We start from the raw sequence: 16,199 nt of genomic DNA on the forward strand, positions 1-16,199 counted from the left end.
GACTAAACTGAACACCATTTTATCTTTTGTAGGCCACCCACTGTTCAGTATTTTCGATGCTCTGCAAAGCTCATTTAGTAACAGATGGCTGATGCCTCAATGCTCTACTGAGCGATTGAGAAGGTCCTTTGTACCTGCTGCGGTAAAAATCTTTAACGAACACCGATAGCACTGTGTTAAGACCAGTGGTGCGTTATTGAAATCATCTGGGGTGACACGCACCACGTGCACGCGCGCTCCCTGCGCGTGCGCGCGCTCCCGCGAATGCGCATTTAATGTCCCCTCGCTTGGGCACAGACTAAAGACAGTGCCTAATTGCCTCTACGAATGGAATGTAACACGTCTTCACAACAAGGTTAGGTGTGAATGTGTCTGAGAACGTATTTAACACACCTGACGACCGGAGCTATTGATATGCAAATAGCGAGTGAGGTCCCACACCGTGCTACCCCGTCCCATGAACAACGCATGCCTGGTTAAGACGAGGCTCTCCTATTGTGTTGTGTATCCTGTAGTGCAGGGGTGGCCAACCAGTCAGAGACTAAGAGCCACAAAAATTACTGTGGTACCACAAAGAGCCACACCATATACCAGCCTAACCAGCGTTTCTCAACCTTTTTTTTCAGTCACGGCACCCTTCATGTGTTTATAGGTCTCACCCTCTGGCCTCTGAAGTTGCTAATGTCTTTTTTATTTGGGCCTCACAGGGTTAAAAGTACCCTGTGAGACCCACGGTTGCAAAATTACAAAATCACTTTTAGCCATTTAAAAAAAGAATGTTTATTTAAAAAATGTTAAAGGGGAACTATTTGACTATTTCTTTCACTATTTGGGCACTTTTACACAATTCCTGTGAGTCTATGGAACACCTAGGTTTTTTTCAAATGGTGAGGTAAGTACCACGTCCTTCCTTCCTCTAGATTTAACGTACGGTTTGTATTTCTAATCAAGTACTCAAAAACCGCATTTTTCTATCTCAAGATCTTAAGCCGTTTTGAGGCTGGGCTCCAACCACTGTGTGGCCTGGTGCCAACTGCCACATCAACTGCCACATTATTATGCAGCTGAGAAATCTCTGACATCACAGATATGCAAATTTTCAGATGACTCAGTTCAGTGAGGGTGAATATTGTGAGAGGAGAATTGGAAGAATGCGCCAAATATGAGAATTATAGACATAGATCCTATTAATATAAGTCCACATAGCTAAGAAACAATGGTAAACACTGAAAAAGGCCATTTATAAGATAGTTCCCATTTAAGCACATGTATAGTCAATTGGTCCTGTTGTTCAGCCTCACAATGCTATTTGATAGTAAATGTGTTTATATGTCCCACCCTCTGGCCTCTGAAGTTGCTAATGTCTTTTTAATTTGGGCCTCACAGGGTTAACCTCTTAAGCCCGAGATATACAGTAAAAGTGTATATTTTCAGCATTACGTTTGTTTACCAATTATTTTAACTGTTATTAGTGAAATATAAGATAATAGAAATCTCAGGGCATTGAGTCGGAAACCGGCGCATATTGACAGGAGGAAGTGGCACATCCAAAAGTGAGTGTAGTCTTTTGAAGGAAGAGACTCAGGGCTTTCAAATTTTGAAAAACAACCCTACCCAGCTCACACCAGCCCCTGTCAATCATCTGACTTCTGGATTAACTTTTTTATTTCTCTTATTTTTTGGGATTATCTCCCACAAACCTGAACGTTATTGCCATAAAACAGAACGCAGTTAGTTTCTCTACCTTTCTGTGAACGTCTTGCAAAAAACGGTGTTGCAATATGATGAAAAATGGTGGAGAAATTCCCTAGATTCAGATACCAAGAACATGCAAATGGACTATTTAAAAAAGAAATTAAATTTTTATTCTACGTCCTTGTGGAATGAGTGACATAAAAAAAAAAAAAAAAAAGTAAAAAAAAAAAATAAAAAAAAAAAATATTTTTTTTATGGATGGAAGAGCCGCACATTGACGGGCAAAGAGCCGCATGCGGCTCGCGAGCCGCGGGTTGGCCACCCCTGCTGTAGTGTATTGTATCATGTAACAGTGTCTTCCATGTTTGTATATGTGTATTCGCTCTGGTGGCAAACCATGTTTCCCCTCGGGGATTAAGAAATAAACCATACCATACTATACCATACCATACCATACCAAACAGCCTAGGGCTGCACGATTCTTGCTCAAATGTGAATCACGATTTTTCTCTCGAGGAATTGAGATCACGATTCTCTCACGTCGATTCTTATTTTTTCAATAAAATAATTTATTGCACTCTTTCTTAAACAGACAACATAATGAAAGTGCTTGACTTAAACTTAAACATAACATATATGAATGTGCTTGACTTAAACTTAAAAGTATCTTGTAACATAAAATCGTCATAATTTAGAAATGAGATCGCATAGGTCTATGAATCGAGATTGCCATTTTTTTTTTTTTTATTAATCGTGCAGCCCTAGTACAGCCTACCACATCGATTTTTACCCGCAGGGCCGGGTTAACTAGTGTACAGCCTACCGACTAAGTAACTGTGGAGGACATAAAAACACAACTCAAATAATTGTTTGACTTGTTTCAGACTAGGCGCCGTGTCTCCAAGGCTGCCAGCACTCACACAGCAAGACGGCGCACACGGTGATGTTGTCGCGCGCTCACAGGAGTAAAGAGTAGGGTGCACCGATCTGACTCTTTCAGTCCCGATACCGATACCTGGACTTTGGCCCGATACCGAGTACCGATCCGATACCCATTGTTCAATTAATAAACGGTATGCCTCACTGTGTGGAAGAGACTGGGATCATTCTTTTGTGCTGCAAGGCAACGTCAGGCTTGACTAAACATTACTTTCCTAACTTAGTGAAACAAAATGTAACAAATGAACACATAACATAACAAAAAATTATAATTAAAAAAAAAAGAATAATAACAATAATAATACAAAAGAAATTGTCTCCCGATACCCGATCTAGCTATTTTAGTCATATCGGGGCCGATATATCCGATATCAACATCGGAGCATCCCTAGTAAAGAGTCAATCAAAGTTGATCTTATGTGAGTGTCTGGTATGCTAATGCTAACCATCAAATTGAAGTACAAATTGTATTAGAAGATTTGCATTTTGTACTTCATTGTTTGCATTTTTTTGTACTTCAGTTTGTTTATTGTATATTTTCTATAGTGTGTGGCCTTTATTCTTTTGACTTTGTTTACTGTATGAAAGCACAATCTCAGGAGGCTCATAGTTATACAGAACCAAGCATTTCACTGTAATGTACATAATAAATAAATAAAAACAAATAAAACAAAACTTGAAACTTGAGGAGGGGAAGGTGGAGGTTTTAACCATAAACCCTCATCCATGAACACCTTGGTCAGCCCTCATCCATGAGTTTCATTGCAATAGGCTGTGAGATACACAGCCGACAGTTTCTTCTGCAAAACCAACTGCTATCGACAATTAGGTTAGAAATCACCCACTAAACACGGATGACTACCCGATAGTAACCATTAGATATTAGATGTATTGTCATTATTATACAGCACAAGTACAGTACAACAAAAAGAAGTTTAGCCTCCGAGTCCAACCAAGAGTGCAAATGTAGCAGTACTACAATGAACAGGTGGTTAAACAGGGTATACAACATAATACAAGTTAGTACTACTGAGTGTAGTGCTAATCAGATGTATGTACAGTCAGATCATATGTATGTACAGAGTTGTATTATATAAATAGAGACAGTATGACAGTGACTACTACTGGCCAGCAGTGTAACTAGTAAGAGTAGGATATGTATATATAAGGTATAGTAAAGGACTATGTGCAGGTAAATATAGGTATATATGTGGTGAGAATAAATATATATGTAGTATATACAGCATTATTGTACATGCTATCATACAGAGCTAAGGGGTATGTGCAGATGTACAAGCAAGTATGAGGGGTTATATGTCTGCAGGTATATTCAAACAAATGGGGTATATATATATGCGGTGATATAATAAGTATACAAGTGTAAACATGCGGTATATTCAGCAGCACTGTTGGTAAAACCCTCTTTTGTATCACTTTAAAGAAGGTGTCTCTTCAGTAGAGAGGCAGAGTGAAAGCACACCGTGTACTAGAACACCAGGCAACAGGGGCACACCCCCCACAACAGCACAGGACTGGGCATAATAAATCTGAAGCGCTTTTACCCCCCAAGGGAGCCTATATATATAGGTCAAAACTGCATGATGCACGACATCAATCATTTACCAGAGGAGCGGCTAGAGAGAGAAAGAGATTCATACTTTGATCCGTCTTACATTAAATAACAACAACAACAACAACTCACTCACCAAATGTATCCCCATCGCTGCTCTCCTCTGGCTTGGTGCCCGGTCTCTTCTCCTGGTCCAGGGTCTGGGCGCTGGACGAGGAGCAGCCCATGTTGAAGAAGGAGAGACGGGGACTGGTGCTGCTGCAGATGAGATGGAAGACGTGGAGAGAGAGAGAGAGAGAGAGAGAGAGAGAGACAGACGACACACTACAGCAGGGGTGGAGGAGAAAGAGCCCGATCACACAACACGAAGACTGGCTGCAGCCGGGGGGGGGGACGGACACATGGAAGGGTTGTTGTTGTCGGGTTGTTAACAGCAGCAGCCAGGCAGCAGCAGTATGTCCCCTTCTTGTCTGTGTGTTGTGTGTCTCTGCATGGCCCGTCGCCCCTCTCTTGTCCCGGGACAGCAGCAGCACAGCTCTCCTGTTGTAGTGACTGAGGACGGTACTACTACTCTCTCCCAGCCGCACGCACGCACGCACGCACAACACTTGCACACTATCTTCTATCTGCACTTCCAGGAGGAGGAGGAGGAGGCAAGTGTGCACAACTAAAGCATGGCGGCGGCCACCTCCCCTCTTCCGAGTGGCGTGACTCACGGGGAGACGGGCCACCTGGTGGTTGTGTAAGGGATAGGACGTGCAATTATTTATTTATTTATATGAAAATAAAAACGGTTAATAAATATGTAAAATGAATGTAAAAAAATATATATATATATTATGTAGAGTAATCTCGTTTCTATTTATTTGATTGTATTTTATTTTTTGTCCCCTTTCCCTGTTACCCTTCGAGGGGACCCTTTGTCCTCTCACCAGGCCATCATTGTAAATAATAATTTGTTCTTATCTGACCTGCCTGGTTAAATAAAAAAAAGTATTAATTATTTTTTTAATTTTTTTATTATTAATGAATGTATCATTTAAAAAAATAAATTGCAGGTCCAAAATGTATGTTGTTGTTTACATGTTGTGTGCATGTATGTATCCCCTCTCGATCTCCCCACGTTAAACATGTGTTTATTGCTGGTCTCTGTGGGCCCTCCCAGCAGCTGGGCCCCAGGATGCCCCCCCCCCTTTTCCCCTCTTATGGGTGGCCCTGGTAATACCATGAAAACGAAATGAGGTACTGAATTCAGCTCTAATTCTGAGGATCACCTCTCTCCCCATGATAGACTGACCCAGGTGAATCCAAGTGGAAGTGAACATTCCTCATTGATTTCACAGATTAAATCCACTTCAACCATGAAAGGGACATAATAATAATAATAATAATAATAATAATAATAATAATAATAATAATAATAATAATAATAATAATAATAATAATAATAATAATAATAATAATAATAATAATAATAATAATAATTAATAATAATAATAATAATAATAATAATAATAATAATAATAATAATAATAATAATAATAATAATAATAATAATAATAATAATAATAATAAACTTTATTTGTATAGCACCTTTCATACAGAAACTGCAGCTCAAAGTGCTTCACAACAGAAAAAAGACAGGCATAAAATGAGCACATAAAGTGCAGACTGAGTTCCAGGTTGGTGAGTGATGTTTTGCTTGCGGCTCCACTTGTCTGTTAGTGCTATGGGGGCTGGCTGACAATGTTTACGAACACCGGCCCCAGATTAAGGTCTTTTGTTCAGCCTCTTAGGCAACAGCGGAAGACCTTGATCTGAAGCCCATTATAGTTAACTAGTGGGCCACGACCATTAACACTGGTGATCCCTGTGTTTTCTGGACGAGTGGATGTTTTCTCTGTCACCGTGTAGGCCCCGTCTTTCATATCCAAATGAGAGTATTCCCTCACGAGGAAATATGGGCATGGATGTTCATTAGCGGAAGATCTGTGTTCAAGTCAGCTACAGGCCAGTTGGGTATTGTGCTGGCTCCGTCGGGTGTTGGTAAAATCACTGTTGTAAAACTGTGTTAACATCTTGTTTCTCTTTTCTCTTAAAAAGTGAGGAAGGTTTCAGAACGGCGGCCTGTCTGAGTGAGTGTTATATCATTGTGTACAAGTTCAGGTGATAGCTGCTTAGCTTACGTACTAGTGGTGGCCTACTGTTAGCCAGTCAGCTGTTAGCTGCAGCGCTAGCCTGCTGTGATCACTAGGCTAGGAAACATTAGCTTGCGTGCTAGTCGTGGCCTACCTAGGCTAGGCTAGGAAACGTTAGCTTGCTGCTATCGGCCGAGGCCCAGCGCGGGGTGGCTCCGGCCCCTCGCGCGCCGCCGCGGTTCACAACTCCCCTCTCCCTCACGGGGAGAGGCGGGGGGGATTCGAAGTCTCCCCTCTGGTCGCGTGCGCCGTTCGCTCGGCGTCTCGCGGGCAGGGGCGGTAGCGCCCGACGGTTAGAGCGGCCGTTAGCTTAATGCTACTCTGTTGAACGTGCTTTGATTATAACATGTTTTAAACACTCTTGACTACGACGTCATCTTTGACAGAGGATGTTCGTCGAACCTGCCCTGGGCCAGGACGGCAAGGACTGCGTCAACAAGGGGGACCGTAGTGAAGGGATGGAGCGGCGACGCTGCCCAGGTCGACAACACAGAACGGCTGTGTTTACTACGGTGCCTTGAGACTGCACTTCGCTTGATCTACGCTCCGGGTAGGCAAGGTCTGGACCAGACCTTGAGCACGTCTTCTTGCTTCTTCCCCCGGTTCCCTGGGGACTTCTTCATCCTCCTCTCAGACATGTTGTTACACTACATTGTGTCACTGTGTGGTAGGGATACGATGTAACCCTTAGCTTGATTGCTGAGGTTGTGCTAAAACTGCTTGAGAAACTTTATTTTCCTAAAAGAAAAGATTGTTTGGTCGCTTTTCATGTGTGCTTAGCAAGGCCTGTGGCCGATACTAATCGAGAATTATGTATTCTCTCATTATGAAAAACGGCGTTCTTCTGTAGTGTTTTTGCCATTTTTTGTAGGTGATGATGGGTTGTGTGTGTCATGTGACCTACAACTGGGTTGGGCTGGCCACAGAAGCACCTGTGTAAGTGTGGTACCGGGGCTCTTGGAGAGCCCTCTCTATTTTGTGTTTTTTCCTTAGTAAAAATCAGATAGCAGGTTAGCACATGCGCTGTGTGAAGCTGTTAGACGCTTCGTGGAGCTGACTATGACTGTGTCATACTCTCTTTTTGTCATTACATCGTATCATGGGTGTGGGGTCGTAAAGGGGTGAACTGGTAACCTTTCCTCCCCCTTTTTTCTGTTGGTCAGGGGTAAACCCACCTGGCCTTCAAGGTTCCTGTCACGTTGCGGTTCGGCACGTTACAGGGTGAGGGGGGGGGGTTTCCTGGTCCCACGCCCTGGAATATTGGGCGTGTGCACCGCAGAAATTCCCCCGCCATAGAGTACGTCACCGTGCGCGTCTCTGTTGGTAGGACTTCCGTGTGCTGTTCAGGTCCATATGATGGATCTGTTTAAAACGGGGGGTGGTCAGGGCTCCTCCTCACGAAGCTCCTATTCGGGCCTTCTGTGTGTTGGGACTCTCCTTCCATGTGAGGGAGCCTCCTCAGAGTACAGAGCCTCCTCCTCAGATTGATAAGGTGAGTGGAACCTCAAGAAGGAGTCCTACTCTATTGTGTGTGTATTCGATTCAATTCGATTATTGAGTGTGTATGGGTTCAGTGCCTCCTCCCCGGAGAGCCCTAAAACCAAACTTTTACATGGCTCAAGGCGCAATATATTCTTTTCAATCTGTACAGCTCGCGTGGGAAGTCTCTCTGGGGATTTCCGTCTCCTCTCTATGGGAGGGTGGTGGAATGTAAAAATGTAAAAAAAATTTACCCCCGGCCGTGTAGACTGGGATACATATGAATTCTATATGAATTGGAAATGGGGGACCCTGATGGAAACAAGACAAGCGTCTTTTTCAGGTCTGCATCCCCTTAACAATTGTGTGTATTGAGCCGTACTGTATTGTACCCATTCTGCAATCTGTTAAATAAAGTTTTCATTCATTCATTCATTCATTCATACATACTGTTGGTGCTTCCTTCTTTTCTTTTAAAAAGAGTTGGAGTTAGGAAGTATCACACCCCTCTTGTCGTTCCCCTGGGCGCCTTGGGGATTCAATGACAGGTCTAAATAGCCTGTTCATTGATGTGGTTGTGTCCCGACGCACGCATAGTGCTAGCTCGGGGTGTTCTGTAATCAGGCGACTGACTGGCACGCCTTGGTTGCTTGGGGTTAAAACGGCGTTTTTATAAAGCAACTGGGATGCAGGTTTTTCCTCTTCCGACGACCTGTATTGGTTGTCGACGGATTCTCGTTCATATCTGGGGGATGATGACGGAATGGATCTGAACATATGTAGAGGGGTCTCACGCCCTGGGGGTGGGCCACCGGGCGCGGTTCGCCCCGAACGTCTGGGTGGCGCCTTCTTTTCATGTTTAAGATCAACACGCATATCTGCCCCTTCTCCTGGAGTAGGCATGTCGGCGTGGTTAGGGCACGGGACTGGTTCTGGTCACGCTGGTCCGGATCAGTTGAACCCGTTGTCCGCCGGGGATGCAGATCTGCTGTTCTGGTACCCTGATGGACTTTTTCAGGGGGAAAAATGCCAGGTCGGTCCGGGTGTCACAGGGTTAAGCGCTATGGAGACCCTGGTTGGGTACGTTTTTTACTCGGCACTGTCGTAATGGCTTACGGCCATGCCAACCTGTACACGCTCGATCTCGTCAGATCTCGGCCGCTACACAGGTTGGTCCTGGTTAGTACTTGGTTGGGAGACCGCCTGGGAATACCAAGTACGGTGTGCTTGGGGCTGGTTCTCCATTCTTTTTTGCTCCTCTCTCACGCATGGCGAAGAGGGGCCTGTTGGGGTGGTCTTTGACCTCCTCTGGTGACCCTGTGCTTCCCGTATCGCCGGGCCCGGTCCGAAGTAATGTTTCGTCGACCCGTAGGCCTGGGTTAACCCTTTTTTGAAAACTGAAACACTTGTACTGCGGTATAGCCGGTGTATACCCGCAGGTGTGTTTTGGAGTTTTTTTCTTGAGGGGTTATAGGAACAACCTCCGCATTGGGTAACACCAAGGTGGTTGATTCCCTGGTGTGTTGGAGCAGTGTCAACTCCCGGGTTCACCGGTTGAGGGTGCCCCTGCACGTTCATGACGTCTGCCAATCGTGTCAGCCTTCTCTGCCTCAACCCCTCTGGGTGGGTTTTTTTTAAATGGAGGCTTGGTCATGCAACAACGCCAGAATACGCCCCTTCCGCCGGGGCGGCTGTGTTCAGCTGTCCCCTCTGGCGCCTGTCTCGTCCGCAGTCTCCAGGCTAGGGTTAACAGCCTGTTGCCTGGTTTTTCCCCAGTGCGCTGCCTGCTTCCGTTGGTTAACCTTTTTTGTGTGCTTACGGCCATGCTGACTGCCTGTTCTGCAGGGTCAGTGTGCCAGGCGGTGTACTATTGGGGGGACAGGGCCCGCTCGCGATGTGGGGGGCGGGGTCACTAAGTGCCCACCTGGTGGGGTCTTGATGCTGGAATCATGGACTTCTCCGGGCCCCCGTTCCAGGGGGTCCAGTCCCTTTGGTGGGTCTGGGTCTTCCTTCGCGCTCCGCTGCTACGGCCTTGCCACGGGGTTGGGTTTGCCCTTGACCCCGTGATTTTGGGGGCAGTAACGAGGTTGTTCCCTCCGTTCGTTCCCGGGTGGCATGCGGGTTGTGCGTGTGTGTAGTCGTGGGGTCAAGCCACGGTCTGTTCACCCTGTGCGTTGAGTTGCTTGAGTGCCTCTTCGCACGGTCGGGTCCGTCGCCCTCCCGTGAAGCCCCCAATAGGGGGGGTGCCCTCCATTAGGGGGGGTCGGGGGGGCTCGGTCCTCCCTGATCTGATGGTTGTGGGGGGCCTCAGCGGGGTACATTTGTCGAGCTTCTAGCTCCCGCTCAGCTCCTGCTATGCAATATGACGCTGAGCGGGAGCTAGTATGACACAGAACGTTCTGTTAATACTAGTGACGCTCAGCGTCTAGACGCCGCTGCGGCCCTTGATTTTTCATTGTGGTGAAATTTGTTGGGAAGGAGATGAGTGTGTGGCACCACCCCTGCTTATGTAGGTAAGCGGATGGGGGTGTGGCCAGATGAATGCTGGCATTTAAAGGTACATTTTGAAATGTATTCAGTATATATATGCTGAAGCGAGATATATGCAATATGACGCTGAGCGTCACTAGTATTAACAGAACTTGGTTATATACATAACCTAACGTTCATAGACGGAGAAGGGTTACAAGGAATGTTTACACCTTGGAGACAAGTGATATTAGTGCAAAAACAGGTGCAACTCAATATTATGCGGGTGTTTCTAATGTATATATTCAGAGTCAAAGGTCAAAAATGCAACACAAGACAAAGAATTTAAGAATTTAATCTAACCAAAAGACACAGGAGGTGGTGCAGACTGTAGCCACAACTCCATCTGTGTACCAGTTTAGAATAGAATAGAATAGAAATACGTGTATTATCCCGAGGGAAATTTGACACTGCAAATCGCTCAACATTAAACATTTAGACAGAACAGGTCACGAATAAGAATAACAAATCAAATCAAATTGCCTAAGATAAGAGTAGAATAAAATAGAATAAAAATGGAATAAAATATACAGTAAATAAATACAGTAAAAATATACTGAGGTCTACAGTGCTGTTTCAAAAGTAAGAGTCCAGGAAGATGGTAACTGTCACTCTGTGCTCAGTGATAACCTCGTTCCCAGTTTTATCTCCTCCGTGAGATAAAGACTGGTAAAGCACTATGGCTGAAAGTGTGTATGGGGTAGAATTTCCGGTGTATGTACTTCCCCTGGAAGCTGCCTCCGAACGGACAAAACGTTTCCCGAATCCTGTCGGCAAAGAGTCACAAAGATACCAAATTCATCAACCGTACTGACCTTAACCATGACGAGATTGAAACTGTATGGATTGAAATCTTATTTGAAAGGGCGAAATCAGTACTAATAGTCAATATCTTGTTCTTCAGAGAGAGAGGCAGAATATCTTGTTCTTCAGAGAGAGAGGCAGAATATCTTGTTCTTCAGAGAGAGAGAATATCTTGTTCTTCAGAGAGAGAGAGAATATCTTGTTCTTCAGAGAGAGAGAGAATATCTTGTTCTTCAGAGAGAGGCAGAATATCTTGTTCTTCAGAGAGAGAGGCAGAATATCCTGTTCTTCAGAGAGAGAGAGAGAGAGAGAGAGAGAGAGAGAGAGAGAGAGAGAGAGAGAGAGAGAGAGAGAGAGAGAGAGAGAATATCTTGTTCTTCAGAGAGAGAGGCAGAATATCTTGTTCTTCAGAGAGAGAGAGAATATCTTGTTCTTCAGAGAGAGAGAGAGAGAGAGAGAGAGAGAGAGAGAGAGAGAGAGGCAGAATATCTTGTTCTTCCGAGAGAGAGAGAGAATATCTTGTTCTTCAGATAGAGAGAGAATATCTTGTTCTTCAGAGAGAGAGGCAGAATATCTTGTTCTTCAGAGAGAGAGAATATCTTGTTCTTCAGAGAGAGAGAGAGAGAGAGAATATCTTGTTCTTCAGAGAGAGAGGCAGAATATCTTGTTCTTCAGAGAGAGAGAATATCTTGTTCTTCAGAGAGAGAGGCAGAATATCTTGTTCTTCAGAGAGAGAGAGAATATCTTGTTCTTCAGAGAGAGGCAGAATATCTTGTTCTTCAGAGAGAGAGAGAATATCTTGTTCTTCAGAGAGAGAGAGAATATCTTGTTCTTCAGAGAGAGAGGCAGAATATCTTGTTCTTCAGAGAGAGAGGCAGAATATCTTGTTCTTCAGAGAGAGAGGAAGAATATCTTGTTCTTCAGAGAGAGAGAGAATATCTTGTTCTTCAGAGAGAGAGAGAGAGAGAGAGAGAGAGAGAGAGAGAGAGAGAGAGAGAGAGAGAGAGAGAGAGAGAGAGAGAGAGAGAGAGAGAGAGAGAGAGGCAGAATATCTTGTTCTTCAGAGAGAGACGCAGAATATCCTGTTCTTCAGAGAGAGAGGCAGAATATCCTGTTCTTCAGTTCCCCAGTTGCTTCTCCAGCACCTGCAGCTTCTTGGACATGGCTTCAAGTAGGAATGTTAAGGAACACCTCAGATTGAAACACGTTCGCATAATCTTACTGTGAAGCTTTATTTCTAAGGCCTATTTTGTCTTAGATATTTCACTTTGTTGTTTGTTTAAATGTTTCCACACACACATTGATGAGTCGACCCCTTAACCCTTTCACTGCCGCACTACCAAAACGGTTAACCCTTTCACTGCGACAATACACAGAAGGTTAACCCCTTTCACTGCCACACAACAGCAGGTTAACCTTCTGTAGTGTGGCAGTGAAAGGGTTAAGACGAACCATACTGGGTTTGTTTTGAAAAGCACATTTCAGAGACTCATTTCAGATCCATTTCAGACCCATTTCAGACCTATTTCAGATAATCATTTCAGACCCATTTCAGACCTATTTCAGGGGAATTCCGTTGCTAGGGGAACAGCTTTGGCGCATGGTTACTTCCTGGTTACTTCCTGTCCGTTATTGTGCAAACATTGCAAAGAGAAACACACAGGGTCCATTTAGAAGGTTTATGTCATCAGAAAAGGTCTTTAGATTGTAAAGTCAACCCAGATCACTTGGGAGGATGAATCGGATACATGACCTGAATGTATTCCACCTCTAGTGTTGGCTAGACAACACTCCAGCTTACCATGTTTAGAGAATTCAGTTAGAAAACATTGTTGATCTGAAAACTTAAAATGGACAGTTCATTCGCCTGTTCGAATCCAGCTCACAGCTCCGGGGTTGTCACCAGCTTGGCTGGCCGTTCACACTAATACAATTGGCAGTATTAGAGGGTGGGAGAAGCTGGCGGGGTGGGTCCGGGTCGTTGTAAACAGCGACTCCTACAGTTCGGTCGGGGCGCCTGCTAAGCGCGGATAGGATCTAAGTGGGATAGTGTGATCCTTCCACACGCTACGCCCTCTCAGTGAGAATCCGTGCTGCCAGGTGAAAAGAAGCGGTTGATTGGCTGGACGTGTGTCGGCGGAAGCACGTGGTAGCCTCCACTCTCCCAGACCGACTGTGGGGGGTAAGTGCGCAGCGACCAGGAAGGGGATTGGGAATTGGCATGGCATAACGACTAACATTGGGATGGGAGAAAATCGGAGGAAAAAGGAGGGGGGAAAAAGATAATAAAAAAAAAAAAAAAATGACAGTTCAGTCAGTATGTTCTTCCTGAGCCCCAGGACAGTTCAGTCAGTATGTTCTTCCTGAGCCCCAGGACAGTTCAGTCAGTATGTTCTTCCTGTGCCCCAGGACAGTTCAGTCAGTATGTTCTTCCTGAGCCCCAGGACAGTTCAGTCAGTATGTTCTTCCTGAGCCCCAGGACAGTTCAGTCAGTATGTTCTTCCTGTGCCCCAGGACAGTTCAGTCAGTATGTTCTTCCTGAGCCCCAGGACAGTTCAGTCAGTATGTTCTTCCTGTGCCCCAGGACAGTTCAGTCAGTATGTTCTTCCTGTGCCCCAGGACAGTTCAGTCAGTATGTTCTTCCTGTGCCCCAGGACAGTTCAGTCAGTATGTTCTTCCTGTGCCCCAGGACAATAAATGGTAAATGGCTGCATTTATATAACAGCTTTTATCCAAAGCGCTTTACAATTTGTTCCTCACATTTGACCCATTCACTCACACATTCACACACCAATGGTGGAGGCAACACTAATAATATGTGTCTCCCAGTGGTAACAAGGGGAGTAATTTATTTTTACATTTCTATGCCACTGACCCGTCCTTCTTTTTCTTATTCTAGTCGGCAGGTTGAGTATCCTATATCCCTCTCCTTGATGAGCTTTCTTTTTCTCTTTCTTTCAACCAGTGCCCGCTCAGAACACGTGCCCATTCGGACCCGGCCGACCGCTTGTCCCCCATTATCGCTGCTTGCCGTGTACTCGGAACCGCACTCACGCCGAGTGTGAAGTCGATCGGATGAGCGGTTGTTGAAAGAATTGAAGGACAGCCAGAAACAGAGACTCCTTTCATTTTAGACGGATAGAATAGTTGTGAACCTTCCACTCCATAGTTTTACACTAGAACACCCTGCAAGTTCCCAAACACAAGAGCATGGCTGGACAAACTAGACGGTTACAGCAGCTGGATTGCATGCACTTATCTTTTTTTTTATCCAATTTTTCTCCCCATTTTCTATTTTTCTCCCATCCCAATTTCGTATTATCCAATTCTTCCCTCCCCTGTCTTGAACGTTGTTAGACAATGCCTCCCACAGGTCGGTTGTAGTGAGGACAGAAGCCTTGCATCACGTGTCCCCTCCGGTACACGAGGAGGCAGCCTGTGGCATATTTTCACCGCAGCAGCTCGAGCTCTCAGTGGCGAGGAGTAATGCGTGGGAGGCTCACGCTGCCCCCGCTACTTCCTGCTTCCGTCGCACCGACGTCACCAAACCGACCTGTAGGAGTCGCTGTCCACAACGTCGAATCCCCACCCTCCGGCTTTCCCACCCTCTAACACTTGCCAATTGCGTTAGTATGAACGACCGGCCAGCCGGTAGCAACACCGAGAGCTGGGCTCGAACCCAGCGTCTCCTGCGTTAGAGGCGAGCGCCTTGCCCACTGCGCCAATCAGCCGCCCCTGCATGCACTTATCTGTGTTGTTTCACTACACTTATGAGTGCATGCTTACCAACTGTTTCGCCTGTTTTATTGCAACACTACTATCACCGACATCTAAGAAGGGAGATCCCCCCTTGAACGGCCCTTCTAAGGTTTCTCTCCTCCACATTGCCCGTGGTGCATTTTTTCCTATTGCTAGGTTTTAGTGAGTTTTTCCTTACCTTCGCGTGGGCTATGTCTGGGAGTGTTGCATTAATTTATTTAAATTTTTTTGGACTTTATGGTGTTTTTGTTTTGTTCTTGATTTATTGTGATGTTTCTTCTTGACTTGTTTAAAGAAGACGTGTCCGGCCCATGGGAACATTAACGTGTGTTGTCTGGCCTTACAAATTAATTGGATTTGATTTGTTTTGATTTGGACCCACGTGTTTTGATGAGTCATCGTTTTTGCCCCCAATCTGGACCGCAGCTACCAGCCATCCTGGTTTTGGAAAGTTCACAATCCTTCTCTTAACATGAACCCCAAAATAGATCCCATACTGAGAAGGATTATAAGAAACATGATAGCCGGGGAGCTCCAGTAGCTCACCATGTACCTCGACGCGAAAGCGTCGGGGAATACCGTGCTGCGTCACGGACCCGCCGTCATTTGCCGAATGTCTTCCCCTGTTCTCCCTCCTGTTTCACCCTGCATCTGTCGGTCATGCTTGACCAGAAAAGCGATAAACGCTAAAAAATGAAGTTTAAGAAAAACAAAACATGATAGCCTAACTTCTGCCTTCAGGTATCATTACCTTACTGTATATATATTTTCTTACAATATTATATCTTAGACTGATAACTGGTGCCTAGCCCTACAGTATATGGAACATTCTCTAAAATGCCTTGTAAGAATCATATGGTTTTACTGCCATGTGTTTTGCTCTTTGGTAGACATGCACACACAACCTGGTAATATTTATATACATCTTTTCCATATGGGACTGTTACATCCCAATGTATGTGCTTCCCCAGTGTGTCTTGTTCTCCATTTTGTTTCCTCCCTCCAGCCAGAACCCGTCCTCCACCATTGGTCCCTGCTATGCCTGCCCTTCCATTGGTGGACTACATAGCAGCACAGCACCGATTGGTGGATGGGTTTCAAGACTCCAAGACCCAATCAGAAGCCATCACCAACCACCCAATCATGGATCACCACACCCTGTTAAACCATGGCTTCTCACTTCAGTCACTCTCTCTCTCTCTGGCATGAGGCTAGGCCTGGTGATA

The 16,199-nt window shown here is 45.2% G+C and overlaps 1 protein-coding gene across 1 annotated transcript in view; it reads right to left on the reverse strand.

Moving 5' to 3' along the window:
• The window catches only part of LOC311246347 (uncharacterized protein), a 50,598-nt gene extending 45,769 nt beyond the window's left edge, over positions 1-4,829 (reverse strand). The window contains exon 1 of the mRNA XM_084336501.1: positions 4,341-4,829. Coding sequence (XP_084192627.1) covers positions 4,341-4,431 — 91 coding nt within the window. The 5' untranslated portion in view covers positions 4,432-4,829. The remainder of the gene's footprint in view (positions 1-4,340) is intronic.
• Positions 4,830-16,199: the final 11,370 nt, after the last annotated feature.

Source organism: Notolepis coatsorum, assembly GCF_963971535.1.
Source record: "Notolepis coatsorum genome assembly, chromosome: 19".
Classification (NCBI taxonomy): domain Eukaryota; kingdom Metazoa; phylum Chordata; class Actinopteri; order Aulopiformes; family Paralepididae; genus Notolepis; species Notolepis coatsorum.